The sequence below is a fragment of the Acipenser ruthenus genome, chromosome 4 (genome assembly GCF_902713425.1).
Source record: "Acipenser ruthenus chromosome 4, fAciRut3.2 maternal haplotype, whole genome shotgun sequence".
NCBI classification, from domain to species: domain Eukaryota; kingdom Metazoa; phylum Chordata; class Actinopteri; order Acipenseriformes; family Acipenseridae; genus Acipenser; species Acipenser ruthenus.
This window is the reverse complement of record NC_081192.1, coordinates 66,077,978-66,092,227: the sequence shown is the minus strand read 5'-3', so window position 1 is coordinate 66,092,227 and position 14,250 is coordinate 66,077,978. Positions and strand designations below refer to the sequence as shown.

General features: G+C 37.0%; 1 protein-coding gene across 4 annotated transcripts in view; it reads right to left on the bottom strand.

Moving 5' to 3' along the window:
* LOC117399485 (rab effector MyRIP-like) overlaps window positions 1-14,250 on the bottom strand; it is a 198,692-nt gene that overhangs the window by 145,636 nt on the left and 38,806 nt on the right. For all 4 annotated transcript variants that reach the window (XM_059022672.1, XM_059022671.1, XM_059022673.1 and 1 more), the window contains exon 2: window positions 10,788-10,950. In XM_059022672.1, coding sequence (XP_058878655.1) covers window positions 10,788-10,897 — 110 coding nt within the window. In that variant the 5' untranslated portion in view covers window positions 10,898-10,950. The remainder of the gene's footprint in view (window positions 1-10,787; window positions 10,951-14,250) is intronic.

Genomic DNA, 14,250 nt, shown 5'->3' with positions numbered 1-14,250 from the left:
TCTGCATCCAGCGCTCAAAGAATATCAGACATTTGCAGAGGTTTTTGAGATGTTATAGTAATAAAATAATGACTTGGATCGCATTATTGAGGAGTTTGGTGATAAAGCGAGTAATCAGGAGATGATTTATCGGTATGCATGACTATGAAGAGGCATGTGAAAAATACAGCAAACATGGGGAGGGGCGGGGCTGGAGATGCAGTACTGTTGATATGCAGTGCCTTTTAAACCTGTTTTACTGTGAAAAAAATACTTTTAAACAGCGCATCTAAAATAAAATGCGTATGTGAAAATAAATTGGACCTGGCGCGTCTGAGACATGCTGAATAAATGGACCGCAAAGGGTTAATTCACCGATACACAGATTCACTCAAATAATTGAGTAGTTGAGAGAGTACAAAAGTACATTTGAAATTCACCCGAGTACAAAATTATTATTATTATTTGTTTATTTAGCAGACGCCTTTATCCACGGCGACTAACAGAGACTAGGGTGCGTGAACTATGCATCAGCTGCAGAGTCACTTACAATTACGTCTCACCTGAAAGACTGAGCACAAGGAGGTTAAGTGACTTGCTCAGGGTCACACAATGAGTCGGTGGCTGAGGTGGGATTTGAACCGGGGACCTCCTGGTTATAAGCCCTTTTCTTCAACCACTGGACCACACAGCCGCCTTGAAAGGCGCAAGCCAGAAACATTAGGCACCTTAGTGTTCTAATCAAAACGAAAGGGTTACCTGTGCAGAGACTAAAACTAATGAGGTATGTCTACTTCCAGGAATTTCTAAAGGACAAAGTATCACCTGAAAAACATTTGATGTATAAGGATTGATCACTTCTTTAAAAACAGGGGAACTGTTCATTACCGAGACTGGTGGACTAGATCCAACCGAGAAAGGAAGTATAGAGATATTGCACCCCCATTATTTCGTAGTGTAGTTACAAAGCAATCAAGACATCATTCAAAGGGCAGTTTGCAAAACCACAAGAATGTCCTCTAGATATATAGGGACCAATGCAAGTAATAACAGGTAGTAACAGGTAGTAACAGGTTACTGACTTATAACAATGCAAAACTGAAATCCACACAGCTAATGGAAACATTCTCAAGACAAATGCTAATTTTACACAGACATTACATTTCCTGTCTCCGAGTATGAAGCTCAGTTTTCTTCTCTGTATCAAACCCATATTAGCCAATTACAGTTTCCTAACAAAATAGCACGACTGCAAAAGAACACTTCCCGCAAGAAATGAGAAGTCTGACAGTGAACAGATAGTGACATAAATACTAAGTGACTGGCATAAAGAAAACAGAGCAAAATGTTTGAAAGCTGGTCTTCCAGTCCTCTATTACGCAGCAGGTGTTCTGATAAAAGGGTCATGTTTTCAGTAATGTGCATACCAAAAGAGAACACAATCATCTCAAACTGTTTGGGAACCCCCATCTATTTAAGAGTATATGCTATGTTCAATCCTCAAACCTTCCCTCCAGCTACTCCACCAACACAAATCAATAAGCCAATAATGCTTTAAAGAACATGTGTGATTTCTGAATTCTTTGCAAAATCTGAGTAATTAGAAAAACAACAAAATGGTTAACTTGGATGCATGTGTGTGATATACTTCACATGAATGAACCGATTCCAGCTATATTACCAGGATAATTAGTTCATTATATACCTGTGAGAAAGGCATCCACATTAAGGAAAGGTCTTGTCAACACTACCTTAAAGTAAAATATGCCCTAGGTGGCATTCATTAAGACCTTCATTAAAATAAATCTTTACCCCAAGATAAACACAGATATGTCTCAATTCACGACACTGGAGCTATACTATGCTCTTGGCTTTTTAAATAAGCATAATAAATATTTTCGAATACACCAATCCCACTTATTTTTTACTATTGTTATTTTGCAGGAAAAGCATCAAATGCTGTTTTGTAATATCAAAATGCCTTATATATTAAGATGTAGGAAAACAGCTATTGAAACATGTCTGAAAGATGAAATGCCATAATTACCTATAAATCGGATTTCTTCCGGGTCAAGATGAAGACATATGAACCTCTGATCTCGTTCCTAGCCCATGAGAAAGAGCCTTTCAGGAGAAAGCTCTTGTGCAGTATTGCATCCGATATAGGTGGGAGAGAGATGAGTGTGCCCAACCATTTTGTTTCTCCTGCTCTCGCCCAGAGAAGGACTAACCAGCTTATATTCGCCAGATAGCAGGGATTGAAGGAGGGAAATGTAGGGTTGTGGAGTTCACCTCAACCTGGAAGAAATCTGATTAAAGGTAATTTTGGGATTCTTAACAGTTCTGATGAACTCCATGCATATAGCCCTATACTAAAGAAATGATGAGTGGGGGCTTGATAGTGTTATTATTGGGAAGCGGTGCACAGAATTGCACAGAAGGAAGGTTGTGATCTAGAGATGTCTAGACTATGGTGTTTTCTGGAGGTGAGAAGAGGCCCAGGCAGCTGCACTGCAGATGTCTGATACTGGGACCTTTTTTAAGCTGGCCCAGGAGGTAGATATTCCCCCTGTTTGAGTGTGCTTTGAAGGTCTGCCTTCAAGGATATAGCAGGTCGTTTTGCACTGTCAGCCAGTTTGCGATTGTTTGTTTGGATACCGATCTCCCCAGGGTGTGCTCCATAAAAGGACACAAAGTTGACCTGTTGGTCTCTATATTTGGGTCCTGAATATACAGTGAGAGGAGAGAACTATTTGCACATCTAGGTGATGGTCTTGCCAGGCCCATATAGCAGAATTCCCCGAGATATAGAAGGCTTGAAGGGATATTAAATGGGTGTAAGTCACAGGTCTCCAATCCTGGTCCTGGAGGGCTGGTGTCCCTCCTGGTTTTTGTTCCAACTGTACCCTAAATTACTTAATTGGACCTGTTAAGCTTCCAATAAGTAATTTAGGGTGCAGTTGGAACAAAAACCAGGAGGGACACCAGCCCTCCAGGACCAGGATTGGAGACCCCTGGTGTAAGTTATTGTCTTCGCACCACCTGCTGAATTCTTCATTTCTTTGAGTGAGTGGACCTTCTTTCAGGCAGTTAATAGACTGTTTGAGTGAACTCCATGTGCTCTAATTCCCTCCTTTTAATTTACAGCTAACTGGAAGTAGTCTGGGTTGTGGTGGAACAGCTTGCCGTTGTTCTGGGAGAGGAGGTCCAGAGATAGCTAGGCTCATGACTTCCGGGAGCCATTAGCTCTTGGCCAGTATGGGTTGATGAAGATCATACAAGCTTGGTCTTGTTTTATTTTCCTCTGAAGAGCTGAAATCAAGATAACAAGGTAGGAAATGTGTGCAGCAGGTGCTGTAACCAAGAAATTGAGAGCCCATCGATTGCCAGCACCCCTTCTAGTGGTAACTTGAGTTTTTGGTGTTCTCAGTCTTTATTGATGCCGTTCAGGCTGGATGCCACACTGTCGTCCATGGGAGGTTTTCGTCTTTTTTTTTTTTCCCACTTTCGGGAAGCTTCAGATTATTTCTCCTAGGCTACCAACGAGATTGGAGGTTCATGTGTGGAGTTCATCAGAACTGGTAAGAAACTAATGATCCCATCTCTTAAACTAAATGAACCTACAGACCCCACTGCATGTATAAAAGACTGATTGACATAACCGTAAACCGTAAACTGAAACACAAGGACATTATAAAAAGGTTAAAATACTATAAAACAGATTTTTGATAATGAACCATTATATTTTCCATCAGTATTTCTCATTCCATCGCTCAGATTTTAGTGACCAACAATGCAATTTGGTAGATGTTACTGATCAAGACATTAGAAATAACTCTCAATCCAGAATGCTCCTACCACAAACAGCTATAGTTTGTTTCAATGATTTACTTCAGCTCTGTTGCTCCTCATTATCATGTTCACAGGTTTGTGTTTGCATTTCAGACTAACCCTCTTCTGAGCACGACTTATCAAAGAGTAAACGCTAGTGCAGGGTAGGTACGGAGCACACACACACACACACACACACACACACACACACAACATAACATAGAGAAAACTAACAAGTCACTTAAGTTAAAATAATTGTATTACAACAAATAAGTTATTATCTTTGTTAAATTGTTGAATGTAGCATGTACATGAAAAATGCACCATTTCACTGCAATACTGAAATTATATTTCCGATAGAAGACACACAGATTTACAGTACAGAGTTTGTTTTTGTACCCTTCAGAATCACAGATTTCAGTACGCAGACATTTACATTATGAAGGTTGTGTAAAAGTATAAAAACACCCAATATATATATTATTATTATAATTTTTTTTAATTGCAGATCCACACCACCACCTTTTTTGTGTGTGCAGAAACAAGAAAACTAACAAATATAACTAGTTTTGGAATACCGTTACTTTAGATTAGCCTTTGAGCAAAATGTAGCGTACTGTGTTGTATTTATAAAGCTTTTAGCAAAGAAAATGTTCAACATCTTTTTTTATCATGACGTTATTACAAGTCTTATTGGAAATGGGCATGTTTCGATAGTGACACATTTTACAGTGCTAGAAGTTTTTTTTTTAGCTTTGTTTTTCTAACTCAGTTGCACAAATAGGATACAGATATTATATTGCAATCAATTTTGTTATACACTGTCAACTACCACTGAATTCTGTATTGAGTGTTCTGTAATTTGTATTATTATCTTTAATTCAGGATGAAATGTTTTATCTGGTATGGCCATATATATTGATTTTTTGAGGTTTTACGTACCTGACAAAATATAACAAATAGACTATAAAACCATCAGAAAAATGAATGAAAGTGAGATATGAAAATGAAATTAATTAATTATCACACGTGCCCACAGTGGTTTTCTGGAAATGCTGCTGCTAAAGATAACCTCTCTCTGTTTAGATTATGTTTTTAGTTTTTACATACAGTCACCCAGTTCCAGACCTGAATCCTCTGACTATTTTTATTTTATTTTATACTGGCCTGGTGTGTAAACACCCACATTTCTTGTGCAGTGTGTTTATTATATGCTAAAGCCAGATACATACCAATATATCTGAATTCAATAAACATTAATATGCAGAACGAAGGCAACCCCTATTAGTTTCTCTTGATTTCCTAACCCTTTCTCTTGACTTTGCTACCCCTTTCTCCCTCCCATTTTCCATGGATTGGCCAGCGCTAATGAAATCTCGCCAGCAGGCAGTGTTTGCTCTTGGGACACATGGTAATTTCTTCCAGTACATTTCAAGCAGTCAAAACATTTCACCAACAAAAAACACAAAACAAAAGCACACTAGGTGTTGGCCTACTTATGAAAAAAACACCATTTCATATTCCCTAGGAAAATCAGCTATTTAATTTTTAAAAGGAGGCTCTGTGGTCCAGTGGTTAAAGAAAAGGGCTTGTAACCAGGAGGTCCCCGGTTCAAATCCCCCCTCAGCCACTGACTCATTGTGTGACCCTGAGCAAGTCACTTAACCTCCTTGTCCTCTGTCTTTCGGGTGAGACGTTGTTGTAAGTGACTCTGCAGCTGATGCATAGTTCACACACCCTAGTCTCTGTAAGTCGCCTTGGATAAAGGCGTCTGCTAAATAAACAAATAATAATAAATAATAATAAAAAAGTAGCACAAACACCTAGCAACATGGCAGTGTGGTTGAGTCACCCATGGCTGTTAGAATATTGCTTATTTTGGCATGTGGCCACTAAACATGAGTCACACCTAAGGCATTTGGTGAATAAAAGCAATCAAAAGCTACAGATAGCACAGTTAAATTCTCACAGATTACTAGAACTTGTAAAGTTTAGAAATGGCTAGGTAGAATACCTATATTAGGAAAGTTGATCGAAAAGTTAATGGAATATTCTACAGTTCTTTGTCTCAACATAAAACAAAAAGCAACATATTTCATTAAATGAAAGCCAAAATTCCTATATATCATACTGGCTTTTTAACATGCACATTAGGTGATTTTTTTAATTAATTGTTCCATCTGCAAAGAAACTAATAATTCTTTAGGAATTTCATGCAGTTCAATTTACAAACTACCTACTACAAGAACTAAATTGAATCCCACTGATGCATTCATGGTCTCCACAAAAACAAAGCAGTCAGTGAAATTATTAGAGTTGTAAAGGTTTAAACATTTAAATTACAAATGAAAATAAAAACCTTAAGCAGCATAATATTTTAATAAATGTAAAACCACAAATTTTACATTTAAAATTAAAAACATGTAAAGTTTACACAGACTATTTAAATGTCTATTAAATGTTGATTTACAGTGTTTGAAATTATAATACATCAGCTCTTCTATACCAAGGTGTTTATATAAATTGATTAAGGTACAAGCTGAAAAGTTTGTCTACTTAACATAGTTTCTTATAATGTTGGTTAGCTTTTTGCGGCTCATTACCACATAAACTTCCAACACTTTCAAGCTTTAGATGGTGGGGAAAAACAAGTCCTATAAGCTTTGCAGGTGTTAAGATCTGACAGTTCTTGCATCATTGCAGCTGTTAACCCTAATGCATCGACTCTTAGCCCCGACTCTGCAAACCACTTACAGTTTTAACTGAAACCACAAATGAGTCAAGCAAAAAAACACAAGCTGATCAAATTAACACATCATTTAAGGTTGATTATGTGAGTGCTTCAAGTTTATCTGATTGTGAACATGTTGGTATTGTTTTGTTGTTGGTACTGTACTCGTAGAAGCAGAGCAGGATACTGTAGACATGGTAAATACATACTGTAGACATGACAAATACACCCCAAAGTTGCAATCAGAGAAGGTTAGTCTTATTTCTTATGTTTGGCGAAAAAAAATACAAAATTATGACTAATTGATAAAAGTCTTAAATTTAAGTCAGAAATGTAAGCTGCCATGAGACAGTTTGCAAAAAAAAGCCTCCCAAATATTCATATTTCACACTTCTTTTGATTATCAAGGACAGTTGTTACTATAAGAAAGTTAAGAAAATGGTCATTGATCATGGTCACACAATTGAAATAGGTTATTTCCATTACATGAGAGTGGATGTTAAAACTTCATGCTGATTTGAACTCGGCTCTCGCCAAGATAAGCACCAACTAAGACGTAGCTTTACAGTAAACTAATGTGATCCATCTGCATCTCCATCCATTTGCGTTTCCTTCTATATGATGATGTAGATATCCTTCTGCCTTGTGTTGATGGCTGAAGTGTAGTGCCAACTCCAGGGACCAGCTTATTTTGTCTCCCCAGCACCTCAGCACACACAATGGCTGCGATGCTGGCTCTGGGGATCAAACATAATGCGGTCTCCCCAGCGCATCAGCATGACAACCGTCTGGATTGAGTAGCCTGCTGCATTAGTTGCTATGTACTCTGGATAAAATAGATCCAGCTATCCCCCCCCCATCATAATTCTTTTAATTTATTAAGTAGCCTCATGCATACAGTATTACATGCATGGTGCATGGGTGAATACCTGTATATTCACAAATGAATTAGTAACTACTGTAGTAGAGAACAGCTAGAATAAATTGCATAAGTGGACAACCTTTGAAGTGCTTAAAATTAATTGTTTTGAAACCTTACTGAAGGTTTTAGTTGAATTGTACACAGTAACCAATATTTATATCATGGCAATGACACAGAGAGGCTGGGTGAGTGTGTGTCATCTGGATCTCTCGGAGTGGCCGGGAGGCGGGTCTTGGGGGACGGTCGATCCAATAAAAATTACGCTGTGTTATTCCTTCGGTCTTGCCATTCTAAGATACAACTCAGCGGGAGCTCTGCTCGGTGAACTGGAGTAAAACAGAGAACGACAGTTTGGCCGGTGTTCTGCACAGCAGCAAGTGGCAGTGAGAAAAAGGGCAAACTCTGCTTATAGCAGCCCTAAAGAGATACTATCATACAAATGCACAGCCAAGGCTCCTACATCATTAAATCAAATAAATACAATTTCAGCAATCTTAGCATGCCGTTTGTGACTATTTGATGTATGTGAACAATTTAGTATTTTATAGTGGGTAACAAAAATGTAGAGTGCAAAACCGGGTAATACTCTCACAGTAACAAACAAACAAACAAAAACGAGGAGTTTATGCGATTATAGCCAAATGCAATCTGAAACATCTATAGGAGGCCAGGAGTGTATGATAAAAAATTGGTGAAGACTGGTGCAAAACCGAAACCAAGGCAGTTATCATGTTCACCATGTAGAGTGCATCAGACAAACAGGACAGACAGACAATCACCAATACAAAAAGGTTAGAGAACCACTGATCTAAAAGAAGCTTAGATAAAACAGATGCAATTAGCTCATAAGCAGTGCTTAATTTGAGTGAGCTTGCTGGGGTGCAGCCCTGCCACCTCTTCTGTTATGCAACTTAAAAATCACATTCTATTTTTTGCTCTCAAATGCATGCTGATAATTTAGCATTGTCAGTCAGGCATGACATAATGCACCAATGTTTTCTTAAAAGTTCTCAACACAGTTTTAGCCATTCTGCAAGTTCCTGAGTGTGCTAAAGACAGAGACAGTCTGCTGCCAGGAACTTTGTTTTTGATACTAGGCAGCTGACTCATGCTGCAGGTTGACGCAAGCACACTTCGACACAGCGACCATCACTTTACTATTGTTTTCGGTGACATAACATGCATGACTCTTGATCATGATAATTTCCCAAAGTCAGAGAAAAATTTGGTCTTATTTACATTTTTTAAATATTTATGTGTTTTTTGGTTTTTTTTTTTTTTTTAAAAAGGTGCTAATGCGAACGAGCCAGTTAGTAAGCAGAAGAGAAAGGACACAAAGACTGATGATGAAAACCATGGAAAAGAAACATTTACCAGGTGCTTCTGTATGTGTCAGCATCACAAGACTGTATCCAGTACCACTGTCCCTCACCTCTCCCAAGCAGTAAATTCACACACAAAAAAACACACTTCCCTTTCAACTCTGCTGGCAAATCTTAATATCACAGCTTAATCAAAATATCACTTAGGATTAAACATACGATATGAAATCTTAAATGACAGTGAAGTGCCAACAAACATTTGGTCAGTATTGTACACTACATTTGTGGCAATATTATGTATGGCTTAAAGTACAATTGTGGGTCAACACAAATATAATTTGTTTGTCTCTATTAATACATATGCCATGAAAGTAAATTTGGTTTGAGGTTATTGTAACAATATTATGCACTAAAGTTGTTTTACTGAAAAGCCAAAAGAATACATGCAAGTTACTATATAACGGAACACAATGCTGAAATACACTTGAGCACCAAAATAAATAAGTTAAATATTTATGTAAATAATATGTGAGAAATAATTTGTTCTTAATCAAGTTATGCAGGAATAAAATACACCATCTGCCTAGTGAGCCTGCAGTTTTTTTAAACAGGTTATATTAAGGATGTTTACAACTATAAATAACGTGTGCAAGAAATGCATTAAATCCATTTAACTACAGGTAATTGAAGATTGACTAAATTACACTCATGAGCAGCATCGTTCATCCACAAGCTGTAGTTCTAAAACCAATGTTTGTCAGCAATGGAGGCTTGGGCTACACATCCACTGTATGAAACTACATTTGCGCCTATTGTGGATTTGTGACCAGTGGCGTACATACTGTCCTAGCAGCCATAGCATAGCTACGGGGGCCAGAGCGCCCATGAGTAAGGTAACATATATATCGATTACAGGAGCACATTGCTGCCAGCCCAAATTCTAAAATAAACTCTTAACTGATTGGTCAAAGGCTTTGGTTGCTAAGGAACTATATAACTGCAGACATTTTTCAGTAAAACCAGAAAAAGCTTGAAACAGACAGGCAGACAGTATGTCTCAATATCAGCACCAAATGTGGGCGTGACAGCATCAAAACATCCAACAGTCTTAGCCCAATCCAACGGCAAATACAAGCGGTGAAAAAAATGAAGTGATGAGCAAGTAACAGTATGAAAGGAGTACAAGAAAATGATGGTGCTGAAGTTGCAATCGATAATTTCCCTAAAGGAATATCTAACAAATACCTTTGCTATTAATATTAGTGATCACCAAGTGAAGCGGTTTATAGTAGATCACAATTTTTTTTTTTTAACCATTCCTGTCACTGTTGCTGAGAGATAATGTTTTGAGACTTAAGCAGATTAAAACACACCAGAAGTTCCATGTGTCAAGAAAAACTATCAGGACTAGCCTTGTTGAGTATAGAACAAGCACGAGCAAGACAACTGAACATGGACAAGTTTGTGGATGATTTTGCGGCCATGAAATCCTGAAGATGGACATTTCAACTAATGTTTGGTAAGTATAGGTACTAACTCAGTATTTTGCAGTTACATGTCAGTAAAGTGTGGTAAATGGGGCCCAAATCAATTTTTTTTGCTGTGGGACCCGTGACGTGCTATCACTGTTTGTGACAGAGATTTTGCCAAGAATAAAACATTCTACTACTACTACTACAAAAAAATCTTTCAGTATTTGAATACATTTCGACTTGGAAACCCTTTTACAGCTGTATTTTACTCCATTTTATCTGGTCTACATTGGTTTCTTCTCCGTCTCCATGAATTATCCAAAACAACTCCAAATCTATATCAGATACCAACAAGACAATACATAAAATACACATGAATTGAGCAAGGAGTAACAACAAGAGCTTCAAAATATTTTTTACATCACACATAATGTAAGCAAATCTCAAAAACAGACAGAAAAGCAAAGCTGTGTATGCTTACAGTAAAAGTATGCACATCCAGTGTCTTAACTCTAAAGGAGGTAACTTACTTCAGGCGTTCCTCCTCTTTCTTCCGAAGACACATGTCCCTCTGGACCACCTGAAGTACATGGCCCGCTTCATCTTCAGTCAGACTTGAAAGATCCAGCTTCCTCCCCATTGTTCCTGGCAGGTTCCCCACACGGGCCTTCAATCAACTCTCACCAAGGGGCACTAAAGAGAAGGATACACAATTATATTGAGGACAATTCCAGTAGGACTGTTCTCAACATAACCCTGCAGTACCAGCAGAGAATAATAATGTACCTGTATTCACATTATTTTAACTTGTATCATGAGCATTACTGACTGTTATTAACTGGTATTATTGGCCATTACAGGTGGGAAATGCTTCAGTGCATGCCATTAAAAAATTACATCCAAGTTTTTTACAAATAGTGAAAAGCTGGCTAAAATAAGCCTCTATGTGAATTTATAAAGTCTTATTCCAGCCCTGTGGTAAATCAATCATTCTCCAGATAAATACGAGATTCTGTGGTCAATTAAATGTTTGATTGGGGTCCCTTCACTGATCTAAATTCTGGCATTAAAATAATTTCATATTTTTGCAGCCAGAAATACACAATGGATTTACGTATGGATGTTTGATTCTTAGAAACCTTGGTCCATTAATTATTTAAACTGGTCGGATTTAGATCTACAACCGTTTTGATAATTATCAAGAGACTTGTTTTGTCATCTGATTATCAGTTTGAGAAAACAAGTTAATGCCAATGTCCCTTTGAGGCAAAATGTCACAGGACAGTAATTATATTTATGACATTTTTTTGTAAGGGGAACCCTGTAATGAGATGGTCTATAAAACATGAAATAAGAAATCTATGTAAATAACTGCAGTCATATTCCCAGAATTTAAATCAATATGTATTACAGCAGAAAACAAAAAAAATGGTCTTGGATATATGAGGCTATGAATGTGTCGGAAGAAGGTTTGTTTTACTTGTATGATACCCATGCATGAACTTGACCTAGTTAACATACTGTTGCAATATACAAAATATGTATTGTTAGTGGAATTTGATATTCGTGCAAAAAATGTTTGTGTTTTTTTTCATACGCGAAAAGATGCATAATAAAAGGCTTGCAAATATTTATGGCTAAACAGTATGATTATTAATTTTTTTTTTATTTTTATTTTTTTTTACTGTGTATGAAGCCAATATGTCAAAGCATTAGGTCTTTATTATCCGAAATTTAAAATGCCATATGACTACAATAGGACAGCAATGTTAGGTTACAGGTCAAAGTGAAGAAAAACATGTGAAGAATAAAAAAGGTATAGAATGTATACATGTTTATGTATATTTTGTATAGATTATAGGATTTGGCCAAACCTGGCTGGAATCTGTCTCACAAAATCTTTGATGAAGTGTGGGAGGTTTGAAGTCCTGCTCTCAGGCAAGATCCCTGTCTCTTGTAAAATTTCCATTTAAACAAAAGGACAATTTGATCAAAAAGACCCCCACTTATGTTCTTGAATTCAAAGAGACTCCCCGCAGCGAACATAAGCCAGTTCATTTGTAAATGGTATATAAGGACATGTGAAATGAATCCATCGTTTGAACATATCTGGAATTCTTAAATCTGATAAAATATATTTATGCATTTTGTAATGTTTTAGATATTCAGAATTCTGATAAAATATATGATTAATAATTTTATGAATACACTTAACTACAGTACACCCTCGCTATAAAAAACCTGTTGGCGTCCAAGCCTTTTGTTTGTTATATCGCAGGGTTTGTTACAGCGAAATGAACGATAAACTGTTGGGAGTAAATTAAAGTAGATGAGATTGTGGATAAAAGTAGAATTACATGTACGTGTTCGTCTCATGTCTGCAGTATTCTGCCTTTGCTTTATCCTGTTCGTTAAAGAATTTAAACGCAGTACAAAAAGCAAAAATCATGAATTGAAGTTGAACTTTTATTCAAAATCAATCTGGCATGAATCATTTCAAAGTGCACCAAATCTTAATCCAACGTGCAAGAATCCCAAACAGAGCTTTTATTCCAAATCACCTGGACAGAAAAATTTGACATGAAAAGTTCCAAGTTTTTTTTGTTGTTTTTTTTTTTCCTTTAATCAATTTTGTTTTGCCATATGATTGCTGAACAAGCCAAAAAACAGAGTGCTTTTTGACAACCCATATTCACGTCATGACAGAGATATGCCAGCGTTACTGCTTTTTTCAAACGAAAAACAAGATAAGAGTTGACTTCACTGCGGAGGTGGCATCCTGTGCATACAGACAGGGATGTTGACAGTGTGTGTTTATAGCATCTTTTTTTATTATTTGGGGTCCAGGGGCCAGGTTCGTTATAGCCGAAGGTTCGTTATAATGAAGGCATGTTATAGCAAGGGTGTACTAACTAAATCAAATTGTTATTAGAATTCCTATCTTAACCTACCGAATTTTGGAACACTGAAATAGTCATTTTACTTTTATTTTATTTTTGAATGTTACAATCAAGCATTGTTAGAAATAATACCTATTAAGTTAATGGGGAATGGGGAATATTGTTTAAAATATTAAAATTAGCTACAGCACATACAACAGACAAAAAAGGATATATACTAACAAGTGCTGGTTTACTTAATTTAACTAGATAATCAATATTAAAAGTTAAAATATCTGCCACAAACGTTATATTTTTCCAGAGGAGTTTCCTTAACATTGAAAATGTTAAGTCAGCATCTCACTTGGTTTAGAAACAGTTGAAATAGCAGTGGGGATGCTCTATAACGAGATAGAACAACCACAAAACAAAGAACTATAGCAGTTGGGTTGCATAACTCATTCAAGCGACCCTCATGGGGATGCTTAAATATCAGTATTCATGTGGATTACTCTCTTTTTTTCAACAAATAGTGGTCTGCATTTGTGCTCACAGTCTTTTATATGAATCCCTGCTTCCAATAACACAGCAGTTCTCAAACTTCGCTGCACTGCGACCCCCTTCTATCAATAAAAATGACTACGTGACCCCACTGCCCTGTGTTATTTCAGAATAGTATTGATAAGTAAAACATGCATTGCAAGACAATATCAACGAAACTAATATATAGCCATTGGCTATTTTTAATTGACAATACAATCGCAAGATTTTTTACAGCCAACAGTAAAAAAATAAATGCTTCCAGGTTTATGTGATCGTAACACAAGGACAGCTCCTTGATGCAGCTTTTGACTTAGTGAGAGAAAAGACAGATGTATCTCGTCCTTGCAGTGACGTGTTAAGCGATCAAAAATATCTGCCAGGTAAGCTAGCAAAGCCAGCCATTTAGCATCTATAAGCATTTCAGGTTTTTATTTCTTACTGCTGATAGGGTCCTTGTTGTGGCACTTCCTTTGCTGCAGTGTCACTCGACTGTCCTTCATTACTCCCGTTTCCAACCTTTTTTTCAGAAAAACTGCACATTTTTTGCTACTGATGCAAAACAACTTTTTAA